The following is a 22,294-nucleotide window of genomic DNA, read 5'->3' as shown; positions in this document are numbered from 1 at the left end:
TCTCTCTCGCTCTCTCTCTCTCTCTCTCGCTCTCGCTCTCTCTCTCTCTCTCTCTCTCTCTGGCGTTTAAAACGATCCGCTGGTGGACCGATAGAGGGAGGCTGGATGGACGCGTGTGCAAGCGATATGGGATGGTCCAAAGACGAGCTCCACCCATGGAGATCAAGTTACCAGAGATAGAGAAAGAGAGAAAGAGAAAGAGAGCGAGAGAGGGAGTGAGAGAAAAGAGAGAGGGAGGGTAGGAGAGAGAGAGAGTGCTCCGCCTTCGTACAAAATTTTCATTTTACCAAAGTCTGCTCTGTGCTACTAGAGTTACAGACTTTCTATTAGTCAAATCGTTTCGTTTGACTTTATCGGTCGTATAACTTACACGTAGCGATTGATATTTGTAAGATTTTCAACGGTGAATATAAAAGAAAACAAAAGAAAAATTTTAATAATAGATGAATCATACGATCGGAGAAGAGTGTTATTAAAGTACGCTTCAATATTTTCGTTTATTTCGATATTGTCCTCAAAAGGTCAATCGGTTCAACATGGTAAGATATTCATTTGTATATAATTTGTTTTCTCTCTTTCCTTTCAAGATCGAAATGCGTAGATTATATATTAGTTGATTCTTGAACGACGACGGAGTTGTAAGTGATGAGAAATTATAAAAAGAATTATATTAAATTACTAAGATGTATATCTGTGAACGCTTATGACTTTGTGTAATGAAAATAAAACGAGAAAACGCGCGTATATGTGTGTGTGTGTGTGTAGGTATAGGTGTGGATTATATACGATATATATTTAGTAGTATTCCGTCGAGGAGTGTAACAAATTCTTCTCAATTTCCTAATCTTATCGTTAGAAACATTTGTGTGGGTGATTGTCTTTCAAGAGTGATATTTCAGTCTAACATATAAGAAATAATTAATACTGATTTAATATTTATTCAGTGGACAATTACATACATGCGAAATTAATACTTTCCAATAGAATTAATTTTTTTATTATTGATAAAAAAATGATATTATAACTTAGATTAGAAAAAAGTTATAGTATAGCTTAAACCAATGTAATCGTATTATAGTTAAATTTATAGTTTAATTTATACTTAGCATTCATTAATTTTTAATACGATCTTTGATAGGATCATATATCTAATTTCCTATCAAAAAAGTAATTGTTAATTAAAAAAATACTAAGTGCATTTAAGCGGGCAACTTAAAAGTTACATTCAATTATAAATCTTCAAACTCTCAAAAAGATCGAAATAGGAAAAGAAAGGCACAAATCGTTATTTATTACAGGACGATCTGTAATTAAGATTAACGGCGAACAATGAGACGAATAATAAACGTGGCGTTAATTTTCAGCCGATGTTGACGTACAATGGATGTAACGGTGTAACAACGGAAACGGACAATGGTTCTCCTGCTGAATCATTTTTATCAGCCGAAGGAGAACTTGCCGAGGAGCCAGGGGATTCGCCGGGTACTCCGAGAGATACCGAGGAAGAGGCAACCCTTTCCGATGAATTTTATTCCCACGACACCGACGAAGAAGAAGAACAGGGAAGGCGTAGGAGAGATCGTGCGAATTCCGTGAGAGAAAAAAATAAAAATATATCTTTAACAGAGATAACATCTTTAAACAAAGATAACATCTTTGTTTTTTTATTTTTTTATTCTTTTTCTAATAACAAATTTACTCTTTCTTATTTTACTCTTTTAATTTTTGAAATCTTCTTTTTTTTCTTTTTTTTCTTATTCGCATTGTTTCATAATCGGAAATAATTTCATAGCTAGACGGCATTTCATCTTCCGGTAACGGTCAATTAGGCTCGCCCACACTTCGGATAGGCAATGTTGGTGTTAGGAAATTATTTACGAACAGTCGTGAACGATGGAGACAACAGAATGTCAGCGGAGCTTTCGCTGAACTTCGAAAGCTTGTTCCTACCCATCCTCCGGATAAAAAGTTGTCGAAGAATGAGATTTTAAGAATGGCTATACGGTCAGTATATCTATATATCTTTATAGATAGAATATTTATTGAACATTTTCGTATTGGTTTTCTACAAATTAATAAGGGAAGTTTGAAAGTAAAGACAAAATAGAAACAAAAAAGAAAACGGAAAAAAAATAAATAAAAAGAGGAAAAATCTTTCTATATTTCTATAGATATTTTTTTTTCGTCAAATTATGTAAAATATAATTTACAGATACATAAGATTGCTAAGTAACGTTCTTGAGTGGCAGAATGCTCAAGATCGAAACGGACTAGTCCATACGCAAGATGGTGTCAGAGTAAAATGTGAGGGACACTTTAACAACAACAACAACAACAATAACAACAATAATAATAATAATAACAATAACAACAACAACAATAATAATAACAACGGTATTCAAAAGTCCAATTCTTATCAGACAAAGTGCCCGATTAATTTAACGAAACAAGAGAAACAACAGATCAACGAGAACGCCCTCCAATCGTACAGAGTCCATTATCTCGGCCAACAACAAAGACAACATCCTGTCGGTCATCATGGCGCCTGTGATAAGAATGGGAACAACTTGCTAATGATCGTACCAGCTGTATCGTTAAACGAATTGTCGGCCTCTTCGGTTGATAAACACGTGGATTCCTCGAATGTTATTTCTCAAGGTCACCATCATTCGGTTAATCATTCTTTAGGCTCTAATCTGATTCGTTCTTCGTTATCTTGTTCGTCGTCATCATCATCATCATCATCATCATCATCATCATCATCCTCGTCATCCTCCTCGTCGTCGTCATCGTCGTCGTCATCGTCGTCATCGTCATCATCGTCGTCATCGTCGTCGTCGTCATCGTCGTCTTTGTCGTCGTCTTCATCGACCGTTTCCAACAGAGTTAATAACTTTTCAAAATCTCAACAAATCAATTACAACGTATCCTCTACGAATGGCTCCTTAGTAACTAATGGAAATAGTTCGAGTGTTGGACAAAAGAGATTATTTAAAGTCGAGAGACAAGACGACGAACAATCTGGCATTGGTAGAGAGTGTAGATCGTCGTCAATCACCGAACATCCCATTCAAGTGCGGAAGAGAGTTAAGGTTACTTTTGCCAAAGATACAACAGGAAATTTTCGGCAGGATTTTAGACATGTCGAAAGAAAGTGAACATTGAAAAGAAGGGAATCAAGCAAGATATGAGGATTGGATTGGAAAAAGTTTTTGTCGACTTTCTGTCTTACGTATTTGAGATATTCCTATTACTGTGTGACTGCTTTATTATTACTATTATTATTATTATTTTTTTTTTTCATTTTTTTTATATAATTATATTTTTTTAAAAGTAATTCGTTCAATAAAAGTTCATTGTTTTTACGAGACAGAAAGCTTAAGTGTTTTCTTGAATGTAAATAAAAAAGACAATATTATGTGATTTCAATCGAAAATGTAGAGAGAAAAGAAACATTCATGAATCATCGTTTCACAAAAACTTTATTTATTTATTTGTTTATTTATTTATTTATTTATTTATTTATTTATGTTCGTTTATCATGACACTTTTGTACATCCTGTGCTTGTGGCTTATTTTAAACCGGTGCAGTGACTTTTTAATTGTTACAATATATAAACGATCGATCGATCACGCACGTGCGCGCGTGAGAGAGAGAAAGAAAGAGAGAGAGAGAGAAAGAAAGAGAGAGAAAGAGAGAGAGAGAGAGACAGAGAGAGAGAGAGAGTTCGTCACATCATTTCTTTTTTCTTAATCGTTTAAAACACTTCATTTTGTTTGTATATTTTTTACATATAACGCGAGTGTGGAATAGTTCTTCGTTTCTTTTTGCCTTTTTCTACGTTTCGAGTATAATGTGATTATGATATTACATTATTTATTTATTTATAACTGTGGCTTAGTATCAAATGAGATATACTATTCATTCATTTTGAACACAAGAAAAAATGAATTGCGGACATATTTATTGACATATTTATCATATATATATTTCTTTATTAGTTAACACTGTGCGAGAACGAAAGATTTCATTGTTTATTTTAATCAGTTACCATAATTTATACATATATATATATATATATATACATATACATATACATATATGTATATGAATTATAATTATAATATATGTATTAAATATTATTTTATATATATATATATATATATATATATATATGTATACTTGAAGATGTTTCATTCTTTAAAAATTCAACAAGTATTTCACGTGGAAAATAAGATGATGAAACGAGATAACGGCGCTTTAAACACGTATATAATACTATACATAATACGTAGGTATATAATAATAATTATTATTATTTCGTTTATATATCACTGTTACCCTGATTGTTTCTTATTGCAGGCACGAATTTATATATTTTTTCTTGACTTTTATGGTTTGGAATCGTTTCAATATGTGAGGCACATTAATAACTCTATTACCTTACTTCAAATTTTATTTAATTTCTAATCTGAAGATTTTATTAGTCTCTTCTTCACTTTTTCTTTTTCTTTCAGAAAATATCGATTTTTCAATGTATCTAACAGGACAACAAATACTCGACTCTTTCCAGTTTTACATCGAACGTTTCATTGGTCAATAATATTTAACGATGTATACGATAACGACGATGACAATAATAATAATAACAATAATAATAATTCTGTATGAAATGTTAAACACATACACGATGAGTCGAGGATTAAGTGCTTCAGGTAATTATTTCGAGAAACATATTGAATTCTAATTGTATAATAAATTGGTATGGTTAAAGATTAATCGGACGATTGATCGATCTGCAAAGAGTCGAGAAAGATATATTCTATCATTTCTTCTTTTTTTTTTTTGATCTCGAAATTTATTTAGAAAATCTTTAGAAACGTATTACGTTACGTATTTATTTACGTCAGATAGACCTTGTATCTGGTGCTGTCTCTCTTTTGACATTCCGAGATCAATCTAACAGCAACGACACGATCTGCATTCATTTCGATTGGTGGTACCGGAGTGGCAGGTCTTCCCTCACCTTGACTGAATGCTCTTCGTGGTGGCATTTCGAGAATACGCTGAGTCGACCTACATTCTAAACTACCTCTTTTGCCGGTTGGGTTAACAATACTGGCATAACTAACGTTGCTCGTTCGTGAATTTCTTTTACTAGGAAACTCAATTTCGGAATAACTACCGCGTGATTCCTGGGATCTTTCACTTGCGTCGGAGTTCCTTTTGTTTTCAATGTGTACGCGTTGTTCTCCTTTCGATCGGGCTCCTTCCTCTCTGCTATCCGATCGATAGCTGTTCCTTTTCCTACATTTCTCGTCGTAATCATCCGATTGCGTGCGTCGATTTTGAGCTCGCAACTTTTCCGCGGTACCGCGTAATCCAAGATCCTCCGAATTGCTATGCCTTTCAATGAATTTCTTTGATCTTTCATCCGTGTCACTGTGGAAGACCTTCGATTCCTCCGTTCGATGAATTTGCGATTTTGTATCCTAGGAAATGTGTATTTTCTTTTTTATTTTCATTAGAATTCTAATCAGATTCTTTAACAATTTTTTTTTTAAATAATTGATCGACAACAATAATAACTTTTTTTTTCGATAAAATGTAAATACTATACTATTGTTCATTGCTTACTTAGATATAAAATACCGATAATTACGATATTATTGGTTAGTGATCAATTCAAAAATTAATACGAAGGAATTAGATAAACAATTCAAAGCAATCACCCTGATTCGTAACGATCTATCGTTAAATTCCATATCTTGACTATTTCTACGACCACTGGGAGGATGCCTCTCCTCCTCGCTACTACTTTTACTTATCCATGTTTCTTCATATGGTCGGTTCTTTAATCTCTTTGGCCATTCGTTTTCCGTTTTGAAATCATAAAGATCTCGCATTCGTTGGCTCAATTTGTTAGCTTTGTCAAGTGCATCAGATGCGTCGTTATTTTTCAAGCGATTTTGCGGAGTAATCTCCGATAAATCTAAAAGATCAAATTAAATAGTTTTATAAAAAGTATTAACAATATAATATTTTTTTGCAATAATTTCTATACCCGGTGTCGTATCATTTTCAGTATTTCGTTTGGACGGTATAGGCGACGCAAACTTTCTCAAAGGTGTCCATTTTGTTGCTTCAGTTTTGTTTTCCTTTGTACAAGATTCTTCGTTTTTTTGTGAACTCTCTTCCATTTGTGTTTTCTTATCTGGATTCATTCGAGGCGTTGGAAACGGCGATGGATTTTTCGCGAACGTTATCCATCTGGTTGCAGCATTTTTTGTAATTTCGTAAGAATTTGTGAATTTTGCGAATGTTGACGTGTCACTGCGAAATCTGGCACTATTTATTTGTGGTATCCATCTGCAAAATTATAATTTCTCGATAAATATTCCTCAGACGATTTTACATGATTTTACGATAGCATTTTTCATTGACAAATATTTACAAATTTATATATATATATCCTGCTAGATTCAATCAACGGAAACAATTTTTATCGGAAATATTTGTTTAAATAACGTGTGTATCGTAAATTGTAGAAATTTAAGAAACTCTGATGTATCAACGTGTACTTCGATGTAAATTTTGCCTACCATAAGGGGTTTGCGCTAAAGTTAATTCAGACGTTTCAACGCTAGGTGCCTCTGAAGAGCTCAGCGATCGATCATTGACTAAAAAGGTAATGTAGGAATCTACTATATAATCGATCCTACAAATCTTCGTTTTAAAAATAGGATCTTGATCGATGAAATTAATAAGTCATATTTTAATTATCGATACGTGAAATTATTGAAGAAAATATTTCAAAGGGCGATCGCTAGAATCGGTAAGACTCTTCCATATCGAATATCGATACTACCATTGTATTATTTATAAAAACAATTTTGTTTTATTTGATTAAAGTTATTTAAAACAAAAAATATTATATTTATAAAAATATATGTATATATATTATTATAGTTATCGATATTTGTCGATAACTTTAATCAAATATAGAATATTAATATACATATAAAATATACAAAGAAAAAAATACATATAACACATATATTAAAAATATTAATGATTGAAATGAAATGAATTAATGATGACAACCTGGATGAAATTCTGATATCACCGCAGTCGGTATGTCTTCGTTCTTCGGTATATTTTTCTTTTTTGAATGTAGTAACGTCAGTACTTCGACTACGAGCAGCTACTTGTCTGCCATAAAGCTTAGCTTTTTCTTCTTCTTCTTGCACTTCTTCTACTTTTTTTTCATTTGGCAAATTCCTTTTACGTTCGTCCACTTCCATCGAAGAAGTTTGTTGCCACTTTATCGAACCGCTCCTCACCGTATTAGAGTTACTCTCATATCGTCGTTTATCTTCGTCTTTCGAAACTTGTGCCGTTTTTTTCATACTCGTTTGACCCCGAGAGACATTCTTTGCCAATGGTATCCATCTTGACGTATCTAGCTTACTGGTATCGGCAACGTCCGTATGTCTTCTTCCTTCAATTCTTCTTTCGGTATATTTTTTTAAGCAATCAACATCGGCACTTCGACTTCTCTGACTGCGCGGTGATCGAGATGGTCTTCGTTGACCGCTGCCCGTTGGGCCGGCCCTTTCCTAAAATCACAATTTTCATATTTATTATATTAAAATTTATTATATTAAAATTATTTCAACGTATTAATTTACACTGATCGGAATATTCACGTATATTGATCATGTATTTTACAAAATATTTATTATTAATTAATAAAAATTTTTACTTGAAAAATTGGTAAAAATAAGTACATGTGTTATTAATTTTCATTTATAGATTTCAAAAGAAACATTTATCAAATATTTCATGACTAACGATGTATAAGGTAGACATATAACTGTCCTATAGCATGGTATCTGAAAATACGAATTCGATGTAACACGTTACAAAGTGAACCATGTTATATGAGACTTGCATGTATATGTATATATAAATGCATACAAGTTTCATATAACATAGTTCACTTCGTATATATATATATATATATATATATATATATGGCTATAATTTCATTTTGTACACATAACCTTTTAGATCTATGTATTAACTTTCCAAGTGATCTATCATAAAGACTTTAACTTCCAGCTTATGTTACTTTTTACCTAAGTAAGATGAAGTCTCGCGTAGTCGGATATGTGCAAAATTCCATGCTCGGCAGATGCGACGTGTAAACTAGCACCGCAAGTTCTTGGATTTATCCAAGAATTGTGCAATTCTGCTATTTGACTGCTGCATGCTGCTGCTGGATCTCCACTCGATGCGAGATAACCGCTCCAAAATTCGTTTCCTGTAAGTCGACTGCAATTAGGGATAAGAATTCGTTACTACGAATCTGTCGATGACGTTTGTTTCATATCAACGTTTCAATCGATTAAGAGAGACGGTAAATTTAAAAAGAAAAAGATAAAAAAGAAGAAGGAAAACGACAAAGAAAAATAAAAATAAATTAAAAAAGAACAACAACCTGGTTGAGCGTTTCCGTCCCAAGCATAAGTTACGATCAGTAACTTGCTTGCATCTGTCGATCTCAATAATTTACTATGGGGTTCTCTCAGAGCAAAATGGATCTTGATATCTGAAGGATCATTAATTACGTTAATTACAAGCTCTCGATTCAGATCGGACGCGTGATAACAAAATCGATTAGCGAACCTCCAAGATAATCGCCGTTTCCTGTATTCCCACATTTCTGTTGTCTAAAGTAAGCGAACATCACGTCTGATACGTATTTCAATTTCTTATTCATCTTTCTAATTGCTATCTCAAAGGTCTTTAAGAAATATATTTCTTGATCCTGTATTATCTTCCATGTTCCTGTAATTTTTAGAAATATATTATATACTTATATACTTTATATATATATATACATATATATATATATAAAGTATATATATAAAGTATATATATAAAGTATATATATAAAGTATATATGTATAAAGTATATATACATATAAAGTATATATATATAAAGTACATATATATAAAGTATATATATAAAGTATATATATATATAAAGTATATATATAAAGTATATATATATAAAGTATATATATATATAAAGTATATATATATATATAAAGTATATATATAAAGTATATATGTATAAAATATATATATATATAAAGTATATATATATATAAAGTATATATATATATAAAGTATATATATATAAAGTATATATATATAAAGTATATATATATAAAGTATATATATATAAAGTATATATATATATATATATAAAGTATATATATATAAAGTATATATATATATAAAGTATATATATATAAAGTATATATATATATATTTATATATATATAAAGTATATATATATATATTTATATATATATATATATAAAGTATATATATATAAAGTATATATATATATATTTATATATATATATATATAAAGTATATATATATAAAGTATATATATATTTATATATATATATATAAAGTATATATATATAAAGTATATATATATATTTATATATATATAAATATATATATATATATTTATATATATATATATATTTATATATATATATATTTATATATATATATATATATAAATATATATATATATATATATATATATATATATATTTATATATATATTCTAATCATTTTAATATAATTCTCAAGTTAAACGTTTCATCTTTAATTTGAATCGTATAAGCTTACTCGTTAGGACAGTCAGACATTACAGTCATTTACGGAATGGATTGGTATACTAATACATATCAATTAATTTCGTACGTGCACTCAACCTCGATTATACTCGCCGTTGAAGACGATTATTAATTTTATCGATATTAATTATTTCATAGCGTTCACATCTCATGTAATGTATTATATACAAATCTTTAATAAGTGTTTTAATCATTTTTATTAATAAGATTTGATCGGTGCAATAATGATTTCATTATAAATAATAAAATTCTTGACCTTCGATATTTTACGTAATAAAATTTCTTTAATCAAAATTAAAAATAATATATGATAATAATAAAGTAATCTTTCGTTTTTTTTTCTACAAATAATTCTCTCCAAAAACAATTTGAAAAGCTTTACGAGAAAGCTTTGTGAATATTAAGCTTTGTGAAGTCAAGAAAACTATTTATTCATATAAATTCAAAATTTCGACTCGAAAGATTGAGATTTTTTTTTCTTTTTGCTCTTTTTACAAAACTTTTCCATTCGGTTCAAAGTAAAATGATTAAAAGGCATAAATAAAAAGTTATGCTCGTTTACGTACCAAGACCGAATCCAACAACGTGAAGGAAAGCAGTGGTATTTTGTTTTTCGGCTCTAGTATTCGCTTCGAGAAGTATTATTTCAACAGATAAAAGAGTTCTTTTCATATAATTTTCAATGTCGAAAACCGTCTGACTCGTAAGCGATAGATATCTTTTATTGTCTTTAGATTTAATACGCTTTACCGTTTCCTCGTAAAGCGGATGATAGATTTCTCCATAAAAATTCGCCCATATTATTCTAAGACCACGTTTTTCTTGTGTCATACCTTCGACGTTTGGACCGTATCTATATTAAGGAAAAGTAAAAGAGTAAAAATTAAAAAAAAAAAGTAAAACACTTTGCTATATATAAGATCATAAGTATCGTTGCTGATAATAAGTATTGTTATTGAAAAAGTTATTTTTCTTTTTTTTTAAATGCAGTCAATATATATCACGATTAAAAATCATTTCTATTATTCCAAGTCATTATATTCGAGGCATAGATAATTTTTAATTAACCATTGTCAAAATCAAAGTAAAGATAACGAAGAAAATAACATTTAAAAATGTATCGATATAATTCTCTTAATCTCTTACCCATTATCCATATTATTTTGTAAAGGAGTTATAAGTATATCCTGATATTCCATAACTCGTGGTTTTTCGAATCTGCATATAAAAAAGGCTATTAATAAACTGTTTTTTTAAACTGTTCTTTTTTTTCGACTGTTTATTTAAACTGTTTATATATGTATATGAAAGAAAGGATAAAAAAGAAGAAAAAAAAAGGAAAACAAGTGCAGGAAGGGTATCGCTTTCGGCACTGTTTGTTCTGGTCTAGTTGTTCTAAAAAGTTGTACAACTTTTTTTTTTCCCTACAGGGAGAGCGGGACGGTGAAAATAGAAAAAAGAAAGAAAGAAAAAAGGAAAAGAAAAGTATAGCCGTAATAAAAAGCGACACCTCTAGAGACTAATTTTTTACATGCGCACTTTCGTGATTAATTGTACGAGTTAGGTATATAAACGCGAACCTTGCTCCCACGACACCCATAATAACGCCTCTGGGCTGGACGGAGTCTGGATCACTTGTTACTACGCCCCTATTTTCTCGAGAACCGTCGTTGATGAATTCCGTGTGAGATGAAACTACGATCATTGACGACAATTTGATTTCGTCGTACGACAAGCACTTCGTCAGAACCTAGAGAACAACGATCGATTGCCATTAATTTTATTTCTAATTAATTCTTTGTTTGATTGTTTGTTCGTTTGTTTTTTTTTATTTTTCCATTTCATTTATCTACACATATTTTGTTTGTATGAATTTTTATAAATGTTTAAAAGGGAGGCAATCGATGTAATAATGTAAAGGAAAAAAAAAAATAAAGGAGAGAAAGATTGATTTATCGGTCAATCAATTTTTTGTAATTTAATTATATTTATTTTAATATTAATTATATTTATATTTGGTATTTAAATAGTAACTAAACAAGAAAAAAGGAAGAAAGAAAAAAAAGAAAAAAGGAAAGTTTTATCGAGGTCGAGTAAAATTTTCTCTTTTATCTTATTTATTTTTCTTTTCTTTCTTTTATTTTTATACTTTTATATTTTTATATTTGTGTGCACTCACCAGCGGCTCTTTCTCATAATCCGTTCCTACGCTCTCCCAACCATCAACACCGGTCTTTCCATCGATCAGCTTGTATCGATCGTCCGAGCCAAAGAAATTGACGGCTCTTTTTTCGAGAAGTCGTTGAATAAATTCTATAAGACCCATTTCTTTGTAAAGGGCTCTCTCGATTGCACTACCATATTGACGTTTATGCTTTAACCATCGTGCTATGAGTGGTAGCATGGCCTCATGGATCAATGGATACGCCGAATTAGCGTTTAACTGAAATAAGTTTTTTTTTTTTGTTCATGTAAGTAAAAAACGATTCAAAGAAGAAGGGAACTTTTTAATTGGAAGGTAAAGGGTCGTACAATCGATCGAATTAACGAAGAGAGCTTCTTTTTAATTCGTTCTACATTTATTTGAACTATTTACCGAACATTATTTCAGTCGAGTCTAAGGAAATTAAATTATAAAAAAAAAAAGAAAAAAAAGAAAGAGAAAATAAATAAATAAACGCATGGAAAACAGTGAAATATATAAAAGTTAAAATATAGAGGAAAGTTTTAGATTCAAGTATTGTCTTAGATAATTGATAATACACGCGTATATTATTAAAAGAAAGAAAGATAAAAACATTGTGAATTTTAAAAGTATATTTTAATTGGATAATTTCTTTTTTCACTTCTATTAATACTAACCTCCAATATATCAGAACTGACACCTCTATCTCTCAATGTTGAACATCTAACGGTGTTTATTGGGAAATTGATAGGAAAGCTTGAGCTACGCTTGATGATATCCGTTATGGTAGTCTGAGGTGGAATCGAAACGTCGAGGCAATTCTTAAGGAGATTCTTCGTGTCGTCATCGAAAGGTACACCATTGGGTGCACCCAATGTGTTTTCCCATGAGATTTCTGGTGGTTCTCTCGTCAAAGCTTGCTGACGAGTTTCCTCGACTCGTCGGTGACTCTATTGAGTTTAGTTTCGAACATAAAATATCAAATATTTCGATCTAGCCATATATATATATATATAAATTATTTTTGATCTATAAAATATGAATTCGTTTTGTTAATTAGATTTTTCGAAATTTACTTGAAATATTCATTACAAAATTAAAAAGAAAATTTTTAATCGACATATTAATATATAACTTTCAAAATAAACATTTTCATCTTTGATTTTATTTTCATCTTTGAATTTTTATCAAAAGTCATTGGGCATTCGTCGAATAATCAGTCCGTTAGAAAATAAATAAGTATTTCACTTTTTAATTATAAAATGTCGAGCATCGTTTTAAAACATCTCTCTGAACTCTCGTACGTTTCTTAATTTTTCTTTTTATTTTTTTTTTTTATTTTTTTTTTTTTTTATTACGTATTTATATTTTTTCAACGAAACGCTTAGTTTAATAATACGAGAGTGAGAGAGAGAGAGAGAAGATCTTTCAAAAGTTTGAACTTTAATTACAGGATTCTTTCGTTTTTATTTTTTTTCCTCTCCCATCCCATTCGAAAGAATTTATCAGAAGGTTGGAAATGTAGTTTAAATCCTACTGAGGCGGATTCTAGATTTATCGTCGTAGTCGTAATCGTAGTCGTCGTAGTCGTCTCTCTACGCGCATTTTCGATTATTATTATTATTATTATTATACACCCTGAAAATCTTTCCCCCTGCAACGTCAGACATCGTAGCGTTTCAAGATAAGAAGAGAGAAAAAGAGAGAGAGAGAGAGAGAGAGAGAGAGAGAGAGAGAGAGAGAGAGAGAGAGAGAGAGAGAAAGAGAGAATTCGTGCAGGATGAAAGCGACACAAAACTTTGTACCGAGTACTTAAGAAATACTGAAGAAGTACGTCAAACTCGAATAAGAATGAGAACGAATTTTTCTTCTTTTCTCTTTTTTCCTTACTTCTTTTTTTTTTTTTTTCTTTATCATAACTTTTTCTATCCTATATTTCGAAATTAAATTTTGTTTTTCTTTTTATTTTATTTTTTGTTAACGTTACTGATCCCATTTATTATTATCCGTAAATTTATTTTGAAGAATAATATGTCCAAACAAACGACGTTATTACATTTCGATTGAAATTTAATTTTGTTTCTATTAAAAATGTTTTATCCAATTGTTAATATAGATGTCTTATTACTAATTGATGTTATCAATGCATATATCTATCAAATTGAAAATATCAGTAAAATCAAATAACTGAAATTCTGTTTATTCGAATCAATGAAATTCGTTGGAAACATCCACCATTCCATTCTACATTGTTTTATTTTAATAGCAAACATATTATTCGAGTTCGCGTACTTACAATTAATCTCAGTTGAAACAGAGAACTGAATTTGATATGACAGATTATATATCCATATATGTTATTTATACGGAGAATAATGTTTCGACTAAGCTCGGAACCATAAGACTCTTATCTTGTTTTTTTATTACTTTTCTTTTCTTTTGTTCTTTTTCTTTTTATAATTTTTTATATCATTTAAGATAATATAAAAGTCATGGGGTGTACAAGGTGAATATTCAGAGCTCTTTATATCTGAAGCAATACATCATGGATCAAAAGAGTATTACCAGAGTGGAGGTATCATTTTTAGTAGTACGTGTAACATAATACCGAACGACGCTCCGAAAAAGATTTTGTAATCCGGTATGTTTTTCTCGAATGGTTCCAAGCTTGTAGGACACTCTGTATCTATTTTTTGTCACTATTTTTATGGGATATATCACTGTTGTATAAAAAAAAAGAAAAAAAAAAGAAGAGAAAAAAGAATAAAAAGAAAAAGATTATTTCAGTTATCCAACCAAATCTCAGGGGTAAAATGAAAAACTCTACGTTCTCGTTCACATCCATTCCTTTTCATCAAAGCAAAGATTTTTGTTAGGATTCCTTGAAAAAGATGAGCATGAGGGATTTCCTAGAGTAATTTACTTTGCAATGTTTCACGAGAAAATTACATTATTGATCTAGCAAAATGGGTTTCTTTTTGTTTTTGGTGGATACTTTGTGATATTAAGATTTTTGTCTCTTTAAAGATTGGTAAGTGATGCACGAACTTATATATGTGTGTGCGTGTGTGTTTGCGTGCGGGAGCGTATCTGTGAGGCTTCTTCGACAGAATAGCTTTATTCGCTACTATCACAAAGTAACAGTAGCTTTACAGTCGAGTTCGTAGATCTTAGATATTGGAACGTCGAAGAAGATAGGTCGTATCGGTTCGCTAGTCGTAAGAACCAAACTCGTTTGTTAGTTAATGTGCAGTCTTCCGTGTATATTCCCAAGTATGATACAACTTAGAATTTATCTGATTTGTTTCGAAATTTTACAAAACAAATATTGTTATCTTTGAATTTCTTTTGAATATTGATTTTATCACAATAATTGTTTCTGGAATTTCAAACACGCACACGACAATATTGGTGAGTCGTCGAAGTATTCCTATAATTATGATTATCCTTTCTTTTTCGATTATCTATAAATACTATAATTATGATTATCCTTTATTATTCGATTTTAAGGAAAATCTTTATTATCAATATTATCTTTATTGTTGTTTCGTTCGATTTATTTAATCTTCGATTTAATAATTATATGATTGGCCGACTGAGCATATTCAATTTATTCGATAAAAGTCTGTCTCTTTGTTACAAGAAATTTTCCTATTGGCTCTCCATGATAATATTAAACGACCAGAAAATGTTCCATTCTTCTTTCCCTGTACGCTTTAAATAAATTGCCTCGAACAAAGCCACGATAAAGCTGGAAAAGTCTTTGAATCTGTTTCTTCGTGGTTATGCAAAGTATGCTCGGTCATCGATATTCCTTTTCACAAGATCAAAGGTAGCTGTCGATGTTAGATTCACGAGCAAACATGGGAGTGTATTGTGAAATTTCGTTTTATATATATATATATATATATATATATATATATATGTACATGCATACAGAGTATATCCTAATATTAAAAAAATTATTTTGCTTAAATAAAGTATATATATTATAAAAAGAATATGGTTAAAAAATTCGATTAATATTTGTTATTTTTGAAAGAAAAGATCGGAATATCACAATTTGAGATTCATATTAAAACTTGGAATAATTTATTTGTGCAATTTTCATGAGGAGTAGTTGGTGATTGCTAAAATAACAAAACTGAATGCATCTCGGAAACAATGTCGGACGTGACGAAAGTTAATATAAAAAAGTTTTAAAAAATTTTCTATTCATAATACGTTGGAATAATATGACATCCCCTTATATACCAGAGTGTAATATATTCGTTTCAGTATCTTCTCATTACATTTTCTCTTTAGAAAGAAAAAGTAATATAAGAATGAAAAGATACGATCACAAATAATATTATATTATTATTATTATTATTATTATTATTATTATTATTATTATTATTATTATTAATATTATTATTAGTATTATTATTAGTATTATTATTCTTTGACTTTGTTATACTTCGAGAAAATAATTGGAAACTGAACGAAAAGTGAAAGACTATAAAGTATTAATTAGCAACGATATATAATTACGAGCGCCTGTTTCTCATTTGTGAAAAAGTTAAAAGCTTGGAAAAAGATTAAAGAAAAAGAAAAAGAAAAAGATATAAAATAGAAACGCAGTAATACAGGAAGTATCTTTTGAAAGATTTTTCGTGTTGTTACTTATTGTTAGTTCATTCGATTCATTTCGTTCGTTTCATTCGGCTCGTTTCTTTATCGTTAGCATCGATTGATTATTTTATTACATACGATAGATGGATATGTATTATATACGTACGTATATACATATCTACATACTTTCAACGCGCCAAAACTGATCAACTCGAAACGAATTTGTATCGGGTCGATTATTCCCATCGCGCGCTATTTACCGCGCGTTTGCACGTGCTAGAGAGTTGATCATTAATGTACGCCTGACCCACCATCATCTTTTCCACTTATTGCACTTACATATACCTTCATTTACGTGCATACGCACATGTGCGTGTTAATACATTCAAAGAGAAGCATATTTGATTCGTAAGTAACCTTCGTTCGCACGAATTAAAAAGTATTACCGTAAAAACTTTTCGTTTTTCTTTTCTTTTTTTTTCTTTTCTTTTTCTTTTCTTTTTTTTTTTTTTAACTTATCACACGCATTTCATATAATATGTTAAACATTATAAAGAACTTTTTAAACGATTCGTTTGATATCGCAATTGATTTTGATCCCATTTCGAACGTATGCCCCGAACGAAATCTCGTCGATTGAACGACAAAAAGATCATAAATGGTATCGATCGGGTCATTCATATTGCGGACTCATTCAAAAATGAACGTGACATCGTCGCTCGTACGCTCATACGCATTATAAATTTACCGCCAAATTCGTCTTTCATTGAAGAATTTCGCGATAATTGTAGTGCATGTCACGGTCAGAAGATGGCACTTACAGTGCCGTAGATATGCCGGATCGATATAAGAGAGGCTTCAATAAGTAAACGCCGAAAATCAAACGGCATGATTTTTTCCGCTGCAAAGGATCCTACTTTTTCTTTTTCTTATCGTTATTTTTCTTTTTTTTTTATCGTTGTTTTTTTTTTTATTTAAAAATTTTTTTCGCTATTTTCTCTCTATCTCTCTGACAAAAGAAAATATAGTTTATTTATTTATTTTGTTATTTATAATCCTCGACGTAGAAGCATAGTCAATGGGAGGGAGAAGGGTGAGGAGAGCTTTTTAAAACATGGGGATAAAGTTTCTATCGAGGAGAATCAGTGGACTTTGGATTACCCACTCTTCGCCAATGATACTCTTTTCGTTGGAGAAAAAGGATCAACGTGCATTAGTTCGTTTAATCTCTCTATTTTGCGACGGAGACGACGACGACGAGAACGAGGACAACGATAAGGACAACTAGGACGACGAAGACGTTAACGAGGACGACGAATTCACGGATGTAGAAAATTTCAAGTAATTTTCTTAACTATCACACGGAAAAGGTCATTTTCTTTCTCTCCTTTCTTTTCATTTTTTCATTCATATATTCATATTCATTTTTGTCGTTTTCTTTTTTTCTTTTTCTTTTTCTCTATCCTTTTCAGCATCGTTCGAGTATCATTGCTCGATGGAAACCACGAGAAGGTGGTGGGTTTGCTTCCATCGGGAGGGGATAGGGAAAGGAGTAAAAAAGAAGATTGGAGTATAAGGTATTAAGGTGGAAAAGGGAGAAACAAAGGGAAAGGGATAAGCTTGAACGACGTTGAACGGTGATGGGAAAATGTCACGATTCTTGAAGATTTTTCTCTTGCGTCTGAGCTTCGAATCGTTTTATGCATATCCTACGGAAAAGAGTATATACTTTTTGGTGGAAAAGAAGAGGGCGGGGGAAGGAAGGGACGGGAAATGGAAGAGAAAACCTATAAAACGTCGAGAGGATTTCACGATCGGCTGAAGTAACCGATAGAATGTCGATCGTTTCGAATATTTAAACAATTTTCATTTATTGACATCCAACGATTTAATTTGGCTTATTTATTATTTAATCGATCGATTGATTTCTATGCATTCAATATTAAGATCAATCCGTATCGATAGTTTTCTTTTGTCGTCATCGTCGATCGAAATATCTTTTTCTTTCTTTTTTATTTATTTATTTATTTTTTTTTTTTTTTTTTTTTTTTTAAATCTCTTTCGTATCGAAGTTCGAATAGAAAAGTCACGGTGTGTATCTCGAAGTAACGATGTCGGATGAAAATGAGAATGACGATAACAATAAAAACAACAGCACTATTATCGCCAACCAAAATAATAACAGTAGATAGATACCAGTTGAACACACATCAAGGGAAGCCTTTAATTAGAGATACTGTTTTCGTGCGATTCAATTATCCGTATTAGTTATCTCCGTACACTAACTTTCACAAACTAGCGTATGTGGAATATCAGGCTTGGTGTATTTCTAAAGCGACACTAATTAAAGCACGGTATTCGCTATCGTATGGACGAACACCAACGTCAACTGTAATAGGAAAGAGAGATGAAATATCGTTTGACTTTCATTCAAGAGAGCTCATATAATATTTTATATTACGTGTATTCGATCAAGAATTTAAGCGATCATTCGATTGAATCCGATCGTCGATTTTTGTACAGCGATTTAATTAATCTCTCATGTTGATTTTCTTTTATTATTTTCACTACCACTTTTCTTTTCTTTTTCTCTTTTGTTCCCTTTTAATTGACGAACAAACGTATATATATATATATAGAACGATTTATATCATACATCTAATTAATTCTCACGTATCAATCGTATTAATCGATCGTTAGATTGAATATTATTATAAGAAAATATTAAAATATTAATTAACGCATTATCGCATTGCAACAAGCTAATCCAATGATTATCCCTTTACGATATCATAGTTAGTTACTTCCATCTAGATTACTCGCTAATAAATAAGTTTGTCGTGTCGTACTAGAGCATGATCACCCCGTATGTAGATAGATATCTATATACCTATATGTATATGTCTATAGGGAGTGTAACAAAAACAGTGAATCGACTATACGAGGATCGATTCTATTCATTGAAACCTCAACGGTAACGTCGATGCTTTCGGATAAAATTTATTGCAAACGCGTTCTCCGAGTGACGATAGCCATATTGAATTACATTGGACGATATTGCGTTACTGTCGTGATCATTATTTCAACAGGATTGAATTTATTGTTACGGTTAACTCGAAATAACAATCGAAAAGACAATTGCCAGTGGACATTTTCTTCTCTTTTTTTTACTTTTCTTTCTTTCTTTTTTTCCTTTTTTCTTGAATTCTTTCATTAAGGCAAGACAAATTAGGAATATAGTATGCCATCTTTGTTACACCCTGTAGAAGGAAAACGTGACTTCCGGAGGAAGTTCCTTGGCACGATAAACCCTGAAGCCTCGTGTAAATTATCAGCTAAATTCTACACGACAGTAGAAACTATTCTATTTTGTGGCGAGAGAATGGAAAGAAAGAGCAAGAGAGAGAGAGAGAGAGAGAGAGAGAGAGAGTGAGAGAGAGAGAGAGAGAGTGAGAGAGAGAGAGAGAGAGAGTGAGAGAGAAAGAGAGAGAATAAAAATTCGTATTAAGAATTTTTTTTTCTCTCTTCTTCCATCTTTTCTATTTGATTCGATTCGATTTGATTTGATTCCTTCTGTCTCTTAAACATTTTTTCCTCCTTTTTTCCTTTAATCTCATCGCCATCGTTTTCTAAAATTTATCTAACCACAAGCAACTAATCCCTCTCTCTTCTTCTCTCTTTTTCGATTCCTCTTACTACTACGTAGTCTTCGTAAGGGGCTGAGGTAGGTCCGGGGAGGGGAAGTATGGATATACCTCCAGCGACTAAAGTCGATCGATCGGCGTGTACCCATTCGTTACAGGTAATGGAGGCAACACAATTATCAGGAAATCCAGTTAGCAGGTAGCTTTCGATCTCATTAAACTGAAGCAACGTTCGTATTGACGTGGCTTGGAAGAAGGCATTATCGGACATTACCGGAACGTTAACGTCTTCTTATGTGACGTGTCATAATGACTCTTTTATATAGTATTGTTCTTTCGAATTACACTCGCGATCGATTATTTCCTTTTTCACTAGAGAAAACTACGGGCAGAGGATATGTATATATATATAGATGGATAGTGAGGTCAAAGTTCAGCCATTTTGGTGGAACGTCTGACAAGGATTAAAATAATCGATTAAAACCACTCATCGTTTCTCTCTTTCTTTTTCTATTTCTCTTTTTCTTTTTTTATTTTTTTTCTTTGATTTTATAACGTTCACCATTTTTCCTTTGTAAAGGACGATGAAAGTAGGGGAGGGGCGTGGGGAAGATGGTAGCTAATTTCCATCGCTCGTAACGTTTCCCGCGCTAATTATTATTTCAAGTAGAAGGAGTTAGTGTAGCGAAGGCTCAGTCGTAAACTATATTATGCTTGTGATAGTTTATCGTGCCAAGGTAAATTACACTTCGTCTTCCTTCCGGAATACGTATGTATGTATGTATGTATGTATGTATGTATATATGTATGTATGTATGTATGTGTGTGTGTGTGTGTGTATGTGTGTGTGTGTGTGTGTGTATATATATATATATCTACACGATCCATACATATTATAATATATATTTATACGTATGTATAAGTGTGTATATATATATATATATATATATATAAAAGTGTGTATAAATAATAATTATTAATAATAAAAGAAGTGATGGAAAAACTCCCAAGTTTTAGCGAGTTTTGTGTTTACTGCTAGATTAATAGTTTCTAAGTCGTGTATTATTTAATGTTTGTAACTTTATTAATAAACGTTCCTAAAGTTATATAAAACTTTGTATACATTCTATAATGAGAAAATAAAACAATATGCACGTTAATTCGTTTATATAGTATATATGAATTATATTTAAAATATGTGTAATAAATTTTTGATTAATTTTACCTGAATTTCTTTAGGGTCTTAACAAATGTATATTTATCATTTTATATACTTCATGTAAATATACATACATATATAGGTATAATATTATTATTAATGGTTGAGTTCGTACTTCGATCGACGACTAAGACAACACCAAGAAATTCATATAAGAGTTGGAGATAGATAGATAGAGAGAGAAAGAGAGAGGGAGAAAGGGAGTATTGCTATTTCCATCGGTTGACAACGGAAGTGAGCTAATCGTATATTTTAGTTTAGTTTCGAATCGATCGATCGATCGATCGATAGATCGTTAAGTTAGTTAAGTGAGGAGAGCACAGTGAACTCTAGATTTGGAGGATCCATTTCTATAGGAAATATGTCTTATATTTTCTTAAATCTGGTTGTGTTCCTCTCGACGATATTTAATATTCGATTTGCTTACCATTTCATCGAATTTGCCCAGAATCGGGAATATTAAAATCTAATGGATCCAGATCACATGCGCATACACGCACATATATATACGTGTAAGACGTTGCTCCGTGCCGAGGAATAGTTTTTTTTTCTTTATTTATTTCTTTTTTATTTGTTAGATATTTGCTTTCACTACTTTTATTTAATTGTCTAAACAATGATATCTAAAAATATGTGTGTCTACGAAATTATTCTTTGAGAAAAAAGCAGGATACTTCGCATAAGCATGAATGTAATAAGCGATTGAAAGAAAAAGAAAAAGAAAAAGACAAAGTTTTTTATTTGTATTAGATTTTGTTAATAATAACAATCATTAATTGCTAAGTACAGGCCACCAAGCAAAAGAATTCAATGCAAAAGCTTTAAAAAAAGAAATATATATATATATGTATCTTTCTTTGGCATATCACCACGAGCATATGAACGCATGCACACATGCATAAA

At 31.0% G+C, this 22,294-nt stretch overlaps 3 protein-coding genes across 10 annotated transcripts in view; 1 reads left to right on the top strand and 2 right to left on the bottom strand.

The window, feature by feature from the left end:
* The first annotated feature begins 285 nt into the window (after positions 1-285).
* Positions 286-3,344, top strand: HLH3B (Helix loop helix protein 3B). Of its 7 annotated transcripts, none has more exons than XM_035884608.2 (4): positions 286-539; positions 1,365-1,592; positions 1,793-2,004; positions 2,213-3,340. In XM_035884608.2, the coding sequence occupies exons 1-4, from the start codon at positions 537-539 to the stop codon at positions 3,156-3,158; spliced, it is 1,389 nt and encodes a 462-aa protein (XP_035740501.2). In that variant the 5' UTR covers positions 286-536; the 3' UTR covers positions 3,159-3,340. The 7 variants fall into 7 exon arrangements, with proteins under 7 accessions (XP_035740501.2, XP_035740505.2, XP_085517750.1 ...); XM_035884612.2 differs by lacking the exon at positions 286-539 and adding an exon at positions 565-638 and having other exon boundaries at positions 2,213-3,342; XM_085661624.1 differs by lacking the exon at positions 286-539 and adding an exon at positions 619-761 and having other exon boundaries at positions 2,213-3,344.
* An 861-nt stretch (positions 3,345-4,205) lies between these two features.
* On the bottom strand, positions 4,206-7,793 carry LOC118449659 (uncharacterized). Its single transcript, XM_085661645.1, has 5 exons — positions 7,767-7,793; positions 7,106-7,620; positions 6,066-6,370; positions 5,734-5,993; positions 4,206-5,493 (listed from the first exon to the last, which is right to left on the bottom strand). Exons 1-5 carry the CDS (start codon positions 7,791-7,793, stop codon positions 4,903-4,905), a joined length of 1,698 nt encoding a protein of 565 aa, XP_085517771.1. The 3' UTR covers positions 4,206-4,902.
* Positions 7,483-22,294, bottom strand: part of LOC118449662 (ADP-ribosylarginine hydrolase CG3568) — a 35,444-nt gene continuing 20,632 nt past the window's right edge. Inside the window, exons 2-10 of one of the 2 annotated variants that reach the window (XR_004840458.2) lie at positions 12,592-12,864; positions 11,909-12,172; positions 11,310-11,479; positions 10,876-10,947; positions 10,296-10,582; positions 8,693-8,854; positions 8,505-8,615; positions 8,143-8,338; positions 7,483-7,620 (exon numbers count right to left, since the gene is read on the bottom strand). Coding sequence is in view for 1 of the 2 variants with exons in the window: in XM_035884490.2 (XP_035740383.2) it covers positions 8,143-8,327; positions 8,505-8,615; positions 8,693-8,854; positions 10,296-10,582; positions 10,876-10,947; positions 11,310-11,479; positions 11,909-12,172; positions 12,592-12,864 (1,524 nt within the window). In the remaining variant the exon portion in view is untranslated. The remainder of the gene's footprint in view (positions 7,621-8,142; positions 8,339-8,504; positions 8,616-8,692; positions 8,855-10,295; positions 10,583-10,875; positions 10,948-11,309; positions 11,480-11,908; positions 12,173-12,591; positions 12,865-22,294) is intronic. The other variant, XM_035884490.2, reaches the window with a different exon arrangement.

Source organism: Vespa mandarinia, chromosome 15, assembly GCF_050613455.1.
Source record: "Vespa mandarinia isolate Hongniang chromosome 15, ASM5061345v1, whole genome shotgun sequence".
NCBI lineage: Eukaryota > Metazoa > Arthropoda > Insecta > Hymenoptera > Vespidae > Vespa > Vespa mandarinia.
The sequence above is the reverse complement of the archived record's forward strand: the minus strand, read 5'-3'. Positions and strand labels throughout refer to the sequence as shown.